This window comes from Lepus europaeus, chromosome 12, assembly GCF_033115175.1.
Source record: "Lepus europaeus isolate LE1 chromosome 12, mLepTim1.pri, whole genome shotgun sequence".
NCBI lineage: Eukaryota > Metazoa > Chordata > Mammalia > Lagomorpha > Leporidae > Lepus > Lepus europaeus.
The window spans coordinates 62,484,284-62,500,990 of NC_084838.1; the positions used below are offsets into that span (position 1 = coordinate 62,484,284).

At 36.4% G+C, this 16,707-nt stretch overlaps 1 protein-coding gene across 1 annotated transcript; it reads right to left on the bottom strand.

Annotated features, from left to right (window-relative positions):
- Positions 1–1,689: 1,689 nt before the first annotated feature.
- TYRP1 (tyrosinase related protein 1) lies at positions 1,690–16,480 on the bottom strand. The gene is made up of 7 exons (XM_062207045.1): positions 16,096–16,480; positions 14,691–15,013; positions 11,911–12,115; positions 7,945–8,112; positions 5,107–5,286; positions 2,684–2,830; positions 1,690–1,895 (listed from the first exon to the last, which is right to left on the bottom strand). Exons 1-7 carry the CDS (start codon positions 16,478–16,480, stop codon positions 1,690–1,692), a joined length of 1,614 nt encoding a protein of 537 aa, XP_062063029.1.
- Positions 16,481–16,707: the final 227 nt, after the last annotated feature.

Genomic DNA, 16,707 nt, shown 5'->3' on the forward strand with positions numbered 1-16,707 from the left:
TTCCCAATTTATCTTTCTACTCTCTTCCATGAAAACTATGTTCTATTCACATTGACCTACTTTATATTTTTGAATGTTTCATGCTCTTTCAAACTTCTGTGCCTTTGCACATGCTGTCACTTCTGAATAAAATGCCCTTCTCTACTTTTATATTTGGTAAATCCATTGGCATTCCTTGAAGCCCAGTCAAGTATGACCTTCTCAATTTTATGATTCTTTCTCCTCCAAAAGCCTAGAGCATGTTGAACTATCTCTGAAATTTTGTACATGTGAATGTTTCTGAAATGAGTAATCAATAAATCTCTGTAGTGTGCCATTTTCTGTTGTGTATGATTGCTCTTGTTATATTTATTTTGCTATATTTAATTAAAATATTATTGCACTTTTGAGCAGCCTATGTATTTCTTTTTAAGAATATTATTTTATAGCATGGAACACAGGGACAAAAGCATACTTCCAAACTGGACAGAAAAATGGATCAATGAGGTAATATTTTAACATTTTATTTTAAAACTGCATAAAATGCTGGTACATGATAAAAAGTATGGTATTTCAGCATGGTGATCAGAAAAAAGGACTATGTTCTGTGGTCTCCAAAATGATGCATTTACGGATTTCAAAGGCACTGCAAGGGAAATTATAAGGTGAAATGTATGGATGGGTCATTCTTTTTTTTAAGTGAATTGAGAAGCAGGGGAACACCATGGCAAACATAAAGCTATACCAGCTATCTGTTAACAAAGTGAAGCTTTTAATTTGCCAAAGTATGACAAAGATCGTGATTTTTTTAAGGTCTTGAATTTCAGACTAAATTATATATACTGACTCCCAAATGGGAAGATCAATTTGAAAAAGTGAGTTAAGACCCTATTTATTTATAACTCCACATAATTTGTTTTAACAAATGTCACTGTCTTTACAGTTGCTGACCAATATCAGTGAATGAAAATGTTTTTACATTTTAATATTGTAGAAACACTCACTCATGTATTTTTTTGGATTTATTTATTTATTTGAAAAACAGAGTTACAGAGAGCAGAGGCAGAGAGAGAGAGAGAGAGAGAGAGAGAGAGGTCTTCCATCCACTGGTTCACTCCCCAAATGGCTGCAATGACCGGAGCTACACCAATCCGAAGCCAAGAGCCAGGAGCTTCTTCCAGGTCTCCCCTGTGGGTGCAGGAACCAGAGATGTGGGCCATCTTCTACTGCTTTCCCAGGCCATAGCAGAGAGCTGGATCAGAAGTGGAGCATCTGGACAGCGCCCATATGGGATGCCAGCACTGCAGGTGGTGGCTTTACTGGCTATACCACACAGCGCCAGCCCTGACTCGTGTACATTAAAGAGATCACTATAAAACATTATTTCCTTTACAGATAAACAGAGCATAGAGATTATTTACATCACATAGTCATCCTTTAAGTATGCTGAATACCTTTACACTATCCATTTAAATATGGAATTGGTGCAACCCAATATTTTAAATGGAGCTGAACATTCGGACTCACAGAAAAAATTCTGTATGACTCTTCTGAGCTCTGGGAAATATGCCTGAAGCTTTATTTCTAACATATGCATGTGTAAGAAAGAAAGTAACAAAGTGACAGAAAATTCAGTTAGTAATTCTATTATTTTCCAACCAGGTGGTTTTGTTCAGGTAACACATAGGAGAGTAAGTAGGTCACTTGTCATCAGACCATGGACTGATTCGGATTCTGGATTTTTTCATAGTCTCCAGCATAGTGTTGATACTGATCAGTGAGGAGAGGCTGATTAGCTTCATCCATTCTGTTTCTGGCACGAATCAGGCAAGAAGCACCCACAAAAATGACTGCAATCAGCAATAAAGCAGCAACTACTGCTATGGTAATAATCTCAGATACACTAAAATTTTGACCTATTTGAAAAAGAAAATAAGAAAAAATATTAAAATAGTTATCTCCAAAACTTCAACACCCCAATTTACACACTGTTGTAGGTACTTTAACAGAAATTCTAAATTGAATTTTTGTTGGCTACACTGACTAACCTAACACCTGTCATTTAAAAAGTACTTTCTAATTTCTTTTAAGGAGTGGACGCTATTGGAAGAGATATTGTTATTTCCATTCTAAGGTGAGGAAATGATGGCTCAAAGGACTTGAGTCACCAGTCCAATGTCACTTAGTTAGAAGACAGAGTTGGTCAGAATAAAAACTCTGCTTTTGTGGTATGCCCTACTGCCTTTGTTGAGAAAGAAACTTAACAGTAAACAAGTTATGCATTTTAAAATCTCGGAAAAATAGCTTAGAATATCTTACTTCCTCTTTATTTAGGATAAATAAATGGAGGTGACATGCTATACAAGAAAAGTTGGGGCCCATGGCATGAGTCCACACTCAAAATTGATTTGCTGTTGTTGGAAATACGATCTTTGATAATTAATCTCTCTAAGCCTCACTTCTCTTGTTTATAAGATGAGACTCACCTCAAAGAACTGTAAAGATTAAATGAGATAGAGCACTATATAATCAACTCAATGCATGCCAGGTCAGAGTGAGTTCTGAACATATATTAAAGTACCTCTTTTTAACCCCAAATAAAAATGCAAGCTGAAAATGTAAGCCTCAGCATACTGTGGTTACTTTACTTTAAAGATAATTTATATTTGGAAATTACCACAGTAAAATACATTTCAATGCTTACCTGGCCATTGAACTTCATAAGTATATCCAAGGTTGTCTGGAGCAGTAACAAACATTTCTATGTTGGTAATTGGAGGCCAGAATGGTACCATATTGTATTGTCTATTATGTCCAATAGGGGCGTTTTCCAATGGAAAGGTGGATATATCTAAAATATTCCAAAGGCAACTTGTTAATATTAACATCAATATTATTCTCAAGTTGTCCAATATTAAAGGATAACATGAAAAGATGTTCTTTAATATTTTACACTGAATAAAGACATAAAGAAAGTCCATAAAGTGGAACAGGGAATTACATAAAACAACTGAAATGCTTTGCATAAAGCACTGAAATAGCACTCAATAGAAAAAAAGTTTTCAAAACAAAGAAGCTTGAATACTTTATTATCTATGAATAACATGAAGTGTTTTATTTCTAAATTACAGAAGAAATTGGAATAAAATTTGTTAAACTTATTTTTCAAAGCCAAAACAAAAGAGAGACTTGTAAGTGGCCACACCATCATTTGCTAAAGTATATTAAGGAATAATTATAATTGTAAAAAAAAAGGGGTTGCCCTTATATTTGTTTTTTAGAGATGTATTTATGTATTTGAAAGGCAGAGCTACAGAGAGGAGAGAGAGAGAGAGAGAGAGAGAGAGAGAGAGAGAGAGAGACAATCTTTCATCTGCTATATCACTCCCCAAATGGCTGCAATGGCAAGGCCAAAGCCAGGAGCCAGGACCTTCTTCTAGATCTCCCACATCAAGCACTTGGGCCACTCTTCTGCTGCATTCTCAAACACATTAGAAGGGAGGTGGATCAGAAATGGAGCAGCAAGGTCTTGAACCGGCATCTATATGGAATGCTCACCTTGCAGGTATTGGTTTTACCCACAACACCACAGTGCAAGACCCAGGATTATCCTTTTTATAGTGATCAAGTTGAATGCTTTGGAAAGATTTGTCAAAGATGAAGGGCTGAAGTGCTACATGGACTAGGAAGTGGGTCAAATGATTATAAAGGATTAATATGCATTTAGATTGAGTCACTAAACTTGAAATTTCTTGTTTTGCTTTGTCGAAACTAACAGTATAACTGTAGATAATTCATTATGATTATAGTTATATATGTAAATACATAAGAAAAATGTGATGGCAATCCAATTAGTGAATTTATAACCAATTGACAACTGAACAAATATTTGTGCGTAGGTTATTTGTATTTTTTAAATTATTTCTGATACAGCAAAATATATTGACTAATCCATCAATAAGTGGTCTTGACCAAGTTGAATTAGAGGTTCTTCTTCTTCTTCTTCTTTTTCTGATAGGCAGAGTTAGACAGTGAGAGAGAGGGAAACAGAGAGAAAGGTCTTCCTTTTTTCCGTTGGTTTATCCCCCAAGTGGCCGCCATGGCTGGCTTGCTGCAGCCGGCATGCTGAGCAGATCTAAAGCAGGAGCCAGGTGGTCTCCCATGTGGGTGCAGGGCCCAAGCACTTGGGCCATCCTCCACTGCCTTCCCGGGCCACAGCAGAGAGCTGGCCTGGAAAAGGGGCAACTGGGACAGAATCCAGCACCCCAACCAGGACTAGAACCCGGGGTGCCGGTGCTGCAGGCAGAGGATTAGCCAAGTGAGTAGAGGCTCTTCTTGTACATGTACGCACCAATATATATATATACACACACAGAAAAAGGAGACTACCTAATTGGGTAGAGAAGTTAGTAGATAGTTATTCTCCAATATCATGTTTATGTGTATGATGAATTGAAGGCACAGACCCTAAAACTTGGAACATTTTACAAGTATAGAAATCAATGATGTGTTATCAGTGAAATCACTTTCATTGTCTTAAAAAGTCATGTAAGTCTCTCACAGGTGAGTAGGAATGTAGCTAAAGAAGCCTTTTTAAATAATGTTTTAAGGAATACATTGAAATGAACTTGAAAGAACTTTCCTATGGTGTGATATAAAAACTAACATTAACTTTTCAAGTCGAACAAAATTTCCATTTATGAGAGGTTATAAAGTAATAGGGGTGTGGATTATGAGCATAAAATTTTTAATCTTTTGAGATATCAAAGAAGAGCTCTCGAAGATTTTCCTATTCATATTAAAAAGTAATGAGAACATTTGTTGAAAGATATGGGGAAGAAAAATTTGGAAAAATGGTAGTCATTTTTCAATATTAAGAATAAGAAAGGATTACCTGGCTAGCACTAGTGAATAATAATAAAGGTCACCTTTTAGTGACAATTCTGAGATACTTGCCTACATTTTCAAAGTGGCTCTGAATCCTCGGAAATTGCTAGATATTATAGCTATTACATCCTTATTTTGAGTGTATTCTGTGTGTGTCAAATGCTTAGCCTAAACTGCTAACAGTGGCATCTTAATAATCCCCCTTGCTGAGCTTGCAAAAAACATTTGAAAATATCTCACCAGCATTGTATCTCCTTAGCCATTCATCAAAGACTGCATCAGTGAAAGTATGCAGGAGGACAAAAATAGGATCATTTGGAGACAAATGGGTTTGTCCCCCTGTTCCATTCAGGAATAGATGGGCTAAATTGTGAAGACTCCGAACAGCAGGATCGTATCTTCCTGTGGGAGCACTGTAACCTAGATTTAAAGTAAGCAGAAGAGTAAAAACCATTGCAAATATTTTACTTTTCAAGTTAACAGCAGTGATTATGTTGGGAAACAGTTTTTTCCCCTAAAGCTTCTCAGGCCAAATTTTGCCTTACTATAATAGCAATGCATCTCTGTACCAAAGGTTGATGATGCTTGCTTGCTATACCCAGAGCTAGGTTAGGTTTAAGCTTGTGAATGATACTCTAACTATAGCACCTAGGTTAAAAATAATGAAATGCAATGGATGCTGGCTAAAATATGTAGAACAAGGCTGTCAACATGGAACTAAAGGTAGTAGAAATCTCTAGTTTCTTTTAAACTGCTGACACAATTGGGAGAACAAAACTCTAATTGTCCTAGAACCTAAATTGCCAGATGTTAGTTTAGTCTCCAGCCTTACTCCATTTAAATGACTTTCAGCATGTTTATTTTTGGAAAATTATTTTTGTGTGAAAGTTAAAATTTTTCTGAACTTCTCTAGCATCTTTGTAACCTACTGTCAAAAATCTATATAACTTTCAATATAGATCACTATTTCCCATACATATTTTCATATATATTCCATTGGTGGAATTCTGTAAATATCCCACTGATATTAAGGAGAAGATGAAGATAAATGCAGAGTAGGTCACAAATAAGAATGGAGGGCTCTGACACCAGGTGTCTTATTGGCTTGAGGAAACAGAAGTAGGAGAGTAGGGAAAGCCAGTATATTACAAAATGAAATCAGAACTTAAAATATGTTAATCTTTTTTCTCTTAATCATAGATTAATTGAAATAGTTACTTCTGGTTATTCATTCATTTCTTATGCACTAATTCCATTATATTTTGATTTAGAAAACAGTTAAGATTGTCTATAATCTATATGGCGTGTTGCTAGGCCCCATTCTTTTCATACATTACATCAGAAAATCAGTGGAATTTACCTTTTGCACATTATTTGAGAGATCAACAATTACAGCCTTAGTTCATAGGTACTAGCTTAGTCAAAACATAGTGCTTATTTTTTGGATGATGTCCAAATCAATGTATTCATTTAGCTATAAAAATGAAAATAAACAGATGGAAATTGCATGCAACTTTGATAATCATAGGGGAGATAATGAAAAATAATTATCAGATAAGTATCTCAGATCATAGGATGGAAGAACCTATTCCCAATTTTTGTGGAATGTGTGGGGTACATCTAACATGCAATTCTATATTAATTGTAATTTTTGAAAGTACCATTTATAATACAGTTAAATATAATTGTATTTCTTTAAAAAGCTAAATATATACAAGAATTATTTAAAATTATAAAATGTATTATAAAATACATTAATGCAGATTCTGGACTTAGAAAATTTGAATCTGGCTCTAACTTACTGGCTGAACATCTTGGCAAAGTCACTTCACCTCTTTGAAGTTCAGTTTCCTCAACTTTACAATGCCTTTTTTTTTTTTAAGATTTTATTTTATTTGAGAGTTAGAGTTACAAACAGTGAGAGGGAGAGACAGAGAGAAAGGTTTTCCATCCATTGGTTCACTCCCCAAATGGCCGCAACAGGTGGAGCTGTGCCGATCCAAAGCCAGGAGCCAGGTGCTTCCTCCTGGTCTCCCACGTGGGTACAGGGGCCCAAGGACCTGGGCCATCTTCTACTGCTTTTCCAGACCATAACAGAGAGCTGGACTGGAAGTGGAGCAGCCGGGACTAGAACCGGCTCCCATATGGGATGCTGGCACCGCAGGCAGAGGATTAACCTACTGCCGCACAGCGCCAGCCCCTACAATACATTTTTAAAAAGTATTAAATAAAGAAAATCAAATTAAATATCAGGAGGTGCTAATTCAAATTTTGTATACCTTTAAATAAAGTTATAGGGTGATACCAACCTAAATTAAACATGTACCCAAATCAGATGTTACTAATGGTCAACTAATTGTTTTTGATTCTTTTATTGTTTGTATTTTAAAATCTATTTATATTCACAGAGTGATAGAAAGGGATAAAGACAGACAGAATTTCTATCCACCATTTCTTTCCCTAAGTGTTCCCAACATTTAGGATTGGGCCAGGTAGAAACCAGGAGCCTGGGAATCCACCCCATCTCTCATGTGGGTAGCAGGGGCCACTCTTGAGAGTCACCACCTGTGGTCTCCTATGAGCATTAGCAGGAAACTGGGTCAGAAATGGAGCAGCTGGGGTGCAAGGTGGTGCTCCAATATGATATGTGGGCATCCTAAGCAGTAGCTTAACAGCTATGCCGAAAAGTCCATCCCTTGTTGTGTTTTTAAAAGAAAATAAAAATTTAAGATGTTGTTAAAGGCTTGAATATTATTTACAAAGGCTAGACTTTTATAGCATTAAAAATACTGGCCAGCTAGCTATCAAATTTAGCTTAAACAGATTTTAGATGTTTAAGAGTTTGGAGAACAGTTCCAACCTCTTAGCTGCAATAGTGCTTCTCTTTTGATAATTTAAAAAGAGCTTTATAAAGTCTTTCTTGAGCAGTTATCAAATCATAATAGGAAATTCTATTTATATAAGCTCACTGGATCAATTTGGTATTCAAAGCTTTACCAAAGAAACTGATTTTGAATGCTTCAATTTATTCTAATAACTCAGCTAGACCAGTTGGAAGCACACATTTCGTTTACTTGCCTTCCACTGTGTTTCGGAAACTATTTGTAGAATTGGAATAAAAAGGAGGTGTGTCAAATACACCAACTTCCAAGCACTGGGTGACATCCTGTGGTTCAGGAAGACGCTGCACCATCGGTCTAGCCACATTTCCAGCTGGATTCCTCCTGATTGGCCCATTCTCAGTGCCTGGGAAAAAAGATGGGGTAGGTCAATGCTTAGAATCTTATTGTTGCTCTTGAAAACTCTGTACCTAATGTGACTATAGAAACATGAATTCTCCCTGGTAGAAGGGAAAAATTTTAAATGTACACTTAGTGGCATTAAAGTGAGAATATTGACGTGACCATGTCCTGCTTCTGTAAGTAGAGTAGGTATGGGATACAAAAACATCTGAAGGAAAAAAAATGATCACACTAACAGATGCAGGTCCTTGTATTTGTTAGTTTGACATATGTTCTTTCATGAAAATGTATTAAAATGAAAATTCCATAGAAAATTGAATTTTGCCAAAATAATCTCATAAACCTAAATTCCATACTGAAATCCGTATTTCATATGTTACATGGGATTTTGCACCCGAATGCCATCTGTCTCAAGACTTTAGAAAGAAGAAAATACCTTAAAGGTCTTTGAAAAGTAGTACATATTTCAATCAAAACACATCTTTAAGTTTATTCAGCAAGTAATTCAAGAAATAAACTTTTTTGAAGACAAGTAAAAAACAGGCAAAAAAGAACTATGATGCTAAGTATAGATAATACGAAATAATGAAGAAATGAAGGGGAAATGGGGGGAGCAGAGACAGCGAGAACTCACTCCCACTTTCATTCATAAAGAAGAAGGATTTACAAACAGTTCTGAATGATATAGGATAATTTCCACAGATGAAATAGTAGAAAATTTACAAGGCAAACATTTTATGCTCAGAAAATATAGGAGAAGATAGGCTTTCTTCTATGTATAACAAAAATTCCATCAGAAGAGGAGCTCTACCTATTCCTGCTCAGCAGTGTCTCCCCCAGTCTTGGCACAGGGCCTGGCATTTAATAGGTGTTGAAGAGTCATGGGAAAGAGCATGTTAGCTGTAAAAAAGGACTTGTTTAGGGAATAGTTTGCCTCAAGGATGTGGGAAAAGATGGCAAGCTAGGTCAGAGCCAAATTGTGAAGAAAACAAATACCAAGGCGAGAAAGTTATATTTAATTCATGAGGAAGTGGAAAGAACTTGAAGCCTTGGAGCAGTGAGAGACTAGGAGATGGGTTAGAGCATTTTGTATCAGTCTGGCCCAGTGGTCTCAGGAGAGAACTGTGCATGGAGCAGTGGAGTAAGCAACATAATCCACTGGCCTGGGAGAGGAAACGGTACACCTTCAACTCACATTCTTTTTAACTCATTTATTAAATGTCTATGTTGTAAACTTTATAATTAATTAATGATTAGCACATGGTGAAATAACATAATTAATTTTAAGTTATATATAAATAAAATATATGCCTGCATTGGGACGGTAAATCGAGTGTACATATTTTGGGTGTATATCATCACCAAAATCTTTCAGATACCATTAGCTAAATTATCAATTCCAACTGGTGATTTAGGGAGTACTTATTAGGGGGCTATCAAAAATCCTAAAGATGGTATTTATTATTTGGATTTTGAAACCCTGCACCTCAATTTGCCTTCATTGAACTTCTTACAGAAGAAATCTGATAGTAAAGAAACAAATTAAACTAGTTCACTTTTAGGCTAGTGATTTTTGTATTTGTTTATACATGGGTAACTTTAGCCATTGTACCTATTAACATCCTATGCATCAAAATTTTATGAAGTTTCCAGGTAGGAATAAGTGAAAAATCCCTAATGTTTGAAAGAGAAAATAGGTTTGATCAGTATTTAAAAGGAAAAATGATGAATTAAAGAAGACATTTGAATGTTATAAATGAATGTTTTAAGGTTATGCATCCATAATTCAGTTTTTCAAGGCATCAAGTTTGGTGTATCAATGGAAGAGTAGAGAGATGAGATGCACTAAGTAATTGAAGACATAGATTGAAAATCTAATTTGACCTAAAGATGTACTGGCGTGGGTCTTTTATGAAAGACGGTCAGTGAAATCACAGGATTGGAGGAGACCATCCAAGATGGAAGAAAGAATAGCTATGAGGATTAAGGAGGAGACCATAGTAAAGTACTTGGCACTCCATCAGGCGTATAATGCAGGCACAATACAATGTTAACTTCTTTTTTCTTCCCATTCTCTAATATATAAAATAGTTTGCATTTATATATTCTTAATTTTTTTTTTAGAATTTTTATTTGAAGGAAGAGAGAAAGAGAGCGAGAGAGCTTTCATTTGTTAGTTCACTACCCAAATACCTGCAACAGCCAGGGTTGGGTCAGGAAGAAGCCAGGAGTCAGAACACCATTTGAATTGGAGTAGAAGGGGCCCAAGAACTTAAGTCAATATCTGCTGCCTCCTAGAGTGGACGGGAACAGGAAGCGGACCAGAAGCAGAGTAGCTGGGTCTTGAACCAGGCACTCTTATATGCGATGTCACATATGCACCCCTGTATTTTTATTTTGAACTAAAATAAGGGGGTGATCTTAAAATTTGATTATCCTAAAACAAATAATCTTTGCCATGAACTATGCTCTGATTAGATTTATTACATTAATTCACAGGAGGACCTGTGATGAAAAGGAAGTCTCTTTCACTTGTTCTTCCTTCCTAAGTTATAATTTTATTTCCCAATGTAAATGGTGTTTTATTTTAGCATCTAATTATTACAACGAATGGAAAATGTCTTTAAAACGTTAATTCCAAAATTGCTTGATCAGAAAGAGATGCATATTTTGGTATCTGAAGAAATACTCATCATCAGTTTCATTTCTCTACCACGAGGTGGGATCACTCATTTGGCATGCCAAAAAAAGATGTATTCTAATTTTTAAACTTTTACAAAGGAAAATTCCACACAGTCTCACTTCTCTTATTTCTACACGGAACTAACAATCTAATGCTGCAAAAAAAAAAAAAAATTCTAATTCCTTCTGATCTATTTAGAACATTGTTAAGTTTATAAAAATAATTTAACATGTGATGTATAAAAGAACATTGACAAGTATATTTCATTAATGTGCTCATAATAATAGAATAAATCCCTACAACTCTAGTTGTTAAAGTTCTAATTAGGCAGACATGCCTGAAGAAGAAACATAAGATGGGGCATGAGGACTCTAATACTAAAGGCCTGTGTTAGCAGCACAAGAGCAGATAACAATTTGATCCAAAGATGAGAATAACAGGAAGTTCAGGAGTAGATCTGTATGTCATAGAAACTTAATTCTGACAGAGGTGTTTCTTAGATGACTGGAGGAAGAATGCTACAGCAACTAGTTAGGCGTTGCCCTGTGTTTTGTGAGAGCTGGAAAGCAACTAGCTGGCTAACATGTACAAGAGCTTCCTTTCCTGAATGATATTACCCATATTTCCTTTTGATTGGTAACTCTCTGAATAAGCATAAGCAATGTTTTCCAATTCTTTCACTCTCTTCTTCCCTCCCTTCTTTCCTGCCCTTTTCCCTCAGCTCCCAGAGCATTTCCAGATCTTCTTGAATGTTTCTGATTTTAGGGGGAAAATGTTTTCTGTTAAATTCCATCAGGACACACGACTGCTAAACAATGTTAAGAGGCTTGATCTTTACAACTAGACTTCTCCAAAATAAGGAAGTTAGCAATGCTCTGGACCCAAATTACTCAAGAAAACTATTGTAAGAAAATGTAGGCACTTTCTGTTTCTCCTGGAGCGCCTTACAGATTGCCTTGAATATGCTAGATGCTCATTGAGTAGCTAGCTACAGACTAATTCTGTGAAATAAAAGTAGGTTTTAGTATTAAGTCTCCAGTAGAATGAAGAACCTTCCAGGCATCTCATTTAATCTTTTTGGTAAGAAATTCTGACTCCTAGCTGTCATTTGGAACTTACTGTTACAAAGTGTTCCGAGGGTATCATAATCTTCCAAAGATTCGCAGACCACTCGCCATTGAGAGAAGACGGAGTTTGGACTTATAAGACTGGAATCGAAGTTGCTTCTCGATCCCATCATGTCATCGGTGCAGATATCGCATATGTTTTTGCCAGTTGCAAAATTCCAGTAAGGAAGGGAGAAAGTAGGTTCTTGCAACATTTCCTAGATCACAGAAACTCTGTTAGTATTCTCTGCTTGTATTTACAGTCTGCCTCTTTGCTTGTCCTACTCCCGGCAGTCTGTTTCTATTAACTTTCTTCAGCCACCAAGGAACCAGTAAGTGTATGGCCAGTGTCTAAGGGGCCAGGAGAGGTTAATACCTTATTTTACAAAGCTGGTAGTTTATTGAAAGAAGTGCTTTAAGCGCTGGAGTAAATGAAGCTCAACTCATGCATGCACAAGTTCTTACAGAAGATTGGGTAGGAAGGGAGCTTTTTCTTTTCTTTTTTAGGTAGGTGATTTCTATTGGTTGCACCAAAAATTATAAATAGCAATACTCACTCCTTAATATTTCCACATTCTTCCATTTTCCAATCTTTAATTCAGGCATCACTGATTCAGTCTGGAGCCAAATCCAGGCTTTAAATGTATTTTGTGGAACAGTGATTTTTGTTACATTTCCGTTTTAAATTTAATTTTAATGAACTTAGCCTTTAAATTCTGCTTTTCCCACAGGCCATATTTGCTCCTTCATTCTTACCTTATCTCTCTGGGCACTACAGGTGTATTATGCAGACACTGCTGCTTCAGAACCTAACTACTAAGTCTCAAGCTTCTTCCTGAAACTCATACACAGGCCGGAAATGCTCAACAGGAGCACAATAATTCTTTGTGCCCATTGTTTTTTAGGCCAGAGACATAGTTTACATTTAGAGCTAATCTCATATCTTTTTCAAATGCTGGATTCAAGAGCACACACTTATTTTACTGGGTTCCTTAAAAGATATGTTTATTTTTTACTTCTCATTTTTCTTGGCCTTTGGGGAGTTATATTTAGACAGTGGGATTTAAATGTAGGAATTATCATCTTTTTATCTTACCTCTCAAGCACTCACTACGTTTCTACTGTTTTCACTTTAAATCCCTTTCTAGGATGCGTTTCCTTATCCTGGGCTATTTTTTTTTTTTTTTTTTTTTGACCAAACACTATCCATCACCTCCCGTTATTGATCTCCAGGGGTTTGTAGTCCTCTTTAGAAGCCATCATTGCGGTTCACAAAAATTAGTGACAGCTTCCAAGGGATCATTAAGAGTCAGCCTGTGGTTCAGCAACTGACATTTGGGAGCCCGAGCATATTCATGTGGCATTTCAAGTGTGTGTCACATTTAGATTGTAATTTGTTGGATCCCTTGTGCTGCTTGGTTTTAAAAGTGTAAGTCATAGAGGTTGAAGTTTACATAGGCAAAATTGAAGCTTTTAGATACTTCCCACCTGCCCTTTCATTTTGGTGTGCCCGTGGGAAAAAGGCTTAAAGGCATGAAGATTTGGAGTCATTACAAATGACAGATTTATCTACTCGTAATCTACCAAATGTCTCACATGTATCAAAGCTATAAAATATGATGTTCAGAGTATTAGATTAATTCATTTAATCATTCTCAAACTGCATAAGGATAGACTGCTTCCAAACCAATATTTTATTCTGTTTTTGTGCATTAATTTTCTCTTTTCTAATCATTTTTTCTTGGAATATTGCTGACGCACACATCTACAAATCAGTAAATGAATCTGAACACCATTTCTGTCTTCAAATCTTTTGAAGTTACTTTACATTTTAATCTGAAGGGAAAGATACACTGCTGTTGTTTCACACAGAAAACATTAAATTTGTGACTTTCAAGTTGAAAGTTAAAATTTTATTTTAAAATTACTTTTCTCAAAAAACAGAGCATTTGGGGAAAGAAAAAAATGATATATCTATGTTAACAAATACTTTAATCGGTTTTGAGCTTATCTACCTGAGAAGTGCTTGAGTTGAACTCCATGCCAAGAAAAGCCATTGTTTTTTAATTAAAATAGCACCTGAATGATGTGATTTTTGGTCTTAAGTTTGTTACGTATTTAAGATACACAACATGATGCTTTGATATGCACGTGTACTGTGAAGTGATTACTGTACACATGCAAATTAATATCACCATCATTTCACATAGAAATGAGATGCTTTTAAATAGGTTCCCACTGCAAAATCATAGTGGTAGGGGTCATGGGAACTAGTTTAATGGAAAGATAGCAGTCTAAATGGAAAGGAACTCTTTTCATAATTTAAATCGTATATTATACTGGAAAGCATCGTCGAACTGGTATGATGAGGTATTTGTAACTGAAGCCTGAGACGTATTTACTACACAATTGCTTCATCCAGACCAGGCATGGTATGTACTCACATTTGTTAAAGAAGAAAGACATAGCCTATGAGATTATTTTGCTTCAAACTTTATGAGAGTCAGTCTTCAATTATAGAGCTGTAGAATATTTCAAAACTTTTAATTGACACCTAAAAATATTTCCACTGACTTTCCCATCAATATTACTTCTTTTTACTTCACTAATGATAATCAGTAAGTAAGTAATCAGAAGAGAGAGAAACTTTACTGAATGACAAAGACAGACTAATAAACTGAAATTACTTAATCAACAACATGTGATCACTTGGAAAAACAATGAATTCAAATGACTCACAGCCAAGGCATCTCATCTGTAAAGGATCTGAGACTGGAAATGTGTTGTGTTTACCTGCATGTCTCTCTCCAGCTGCAGTAGGTGGTACCTGTGCCATGTGAGGAAAGCCGGTCCTTCATGAGAAAAATCCACTTCACCAAAGCTTTCCTGCCCCGGACCAAGAAAAGTCTTTTTGACTGAGTAATAGTGTGTCCAAACAAAGTAGTTATAAATGGAAATATTCTCAAATTGTGGTGTATTGCCATCTGGCCCCAATATTTCCTCTGATCTCCTGGTGGCAATGACAAACTGAGGGTGAGCTGTGCGCTTGGCCATATCCAGAGCTTGGACGAAGTGGTTCTTTTCCTCGATACTTAAATCCAGAATATTTCTCCTGACTTTAGGGATAAAAAAGTCAAACATGAAACATCTGCTTTGTGGGAGATGGATATAGGATGCATAAAATCATGTTGTAGCATACTAAGTCCAATTCATTCATTAATGGTAATGTGTACATGTGTTCTCTGTCTTAAATTATTTTATACTTTGGAAAATAAATGAAAAATAATAGAGACCTTCCTTCAGACCTGCTTTCTTTCTGTGTCTACACCTCTCTGCAATTTGCTCTAAGGATTCCATTTCCTTTCTGTAATCATGTGCATGTAATGATTCTGTGATTCTTTCATATTTATTTTTGCTCACTCAACTTTTTTTTTTTTTAATTTTCTCTATTTTTAACAGCAAAATGCTTGCAAAACCAATGTCGACTGTGTAGCCTAGTGATTAAGAACAGAGACATGCTCTATGACTTCTGGAAGATTTTTCTAAACTTCAGTTTTTTATCTGTAAATATGGAAAAAATAACACCTGCTATATAAAGATGTATAGATAAGAGATCATATACATAGAAAGCAGTTAGATCAAGGCCTGGCATATGATAAAGACTCAATAAATGTTATTTATGCTCTTGGTCTGGTATGGCACATAGAAAGCAAGTAGTTCTGGCTTTTTCTATTTAATGCTGTTTAGACTGCAGGCCAGACTCAACATCTAAAATGCCCTAATTTGATCATCACAGTGGTCAATTTTTTGTGTGGTTCATGACAGGTAGTGGAAGAGCTTAAATAAAATATTAGAGCTAGACACAGTGTCAAGTTGATCAACTACCAGCTATGTGGAACCAAACCTTCTGAAATACCTTGATGAGTTACTCAAAGGACTAGTTATAAATGCCTAGCCTATTTCCTGGCATATAGTGGTTGGCTGACAAATGTCTAGGGAAGAAATATTATCAATTAGCTTCCACCCCAACCCTTGAAGTAAACACATTTCTTCATCTTTCTTTCACAGTTTCTCCTACTGTGAAAAGAGTTGTTTGAACAAGATGATTGCCAGGTGTTCTTCCAGATCAAATGATATAGGATTCTGTTAAGGGCTTTGAACCTCATACAAGCCTGTACTCATTCTTTTCTCTTCTTACCTGTAAGAATCCTCTGGTCACAAGCAGCTCCCCTCCAGCCAGGACGGCAAGTGCCACAGTTGTGTCCTGAGAAGTTGCCATTGCAGTGGCATGTTCTATTGAAGAACCGTGTGGGCCAGGCCTCCCGATCATCTCTGCCATCGTGGGGGTAATGGGGACTGTGGGGTCGGGAGTCTGCAGTCACTGCTTCACACCTGCCTCTGCCTGATGATGAGCCACAGGGGTCAGTCCCCGGCCCAGCTAGAGGGGACAGGTCTGGGCAGCACACACCACTTCTCAAGGCCTCAACGGTGGCACATTGGCGTGGGAACTGAGCCCAGGCTTGCTGGAAAAGCAGCACAAGGGAGAAGATACAGTGGAGAGACAGGAATTTCTGAGCTTTCATTTTCCTTGAAGCAAGAATGCAGTAAAAAGTTCTGGTTTGCAGCCCTTTGAGTAGAGAAGACTGAGGCATATAGACCAAAGTCCAGCTGTAAAGGAGAAAACAAGAAGGAATTACAGAATGTTTTTCTGTACTTTCACACATGGCATGAGCCCTTCCAAACTTACCTTCAAAATGAAGCCCACATCTGTAAAATGACATCCCAAATAATAAAAGTAGTCATTTGTCTT

Bases quoted from the DNA above. Each gene is read 5' to 3' on its own strand.
- TYRP1 (XM_062207045.1), bottom strand. From the start codon at position 16,480: ATGAAAGCTCAGAAATTCCTGTCTCTCCACTGTATCTTCTCCCTTGTG. The intron at 12,116-14,690 runs GTAAACACAACA...TCTGTGATCTAG, and splicing joins AGCTGGAGAGAGACATGCAG to GAAATGTTGCAAGAACCTAC. The intron at 5,287-7,944 runs GCAAGTAAACGA...CTTTAAATCTAG, and splicing joins TTTCCGAAACACAGTGGAAG to GTTACAGTGCTCCCACAGGA.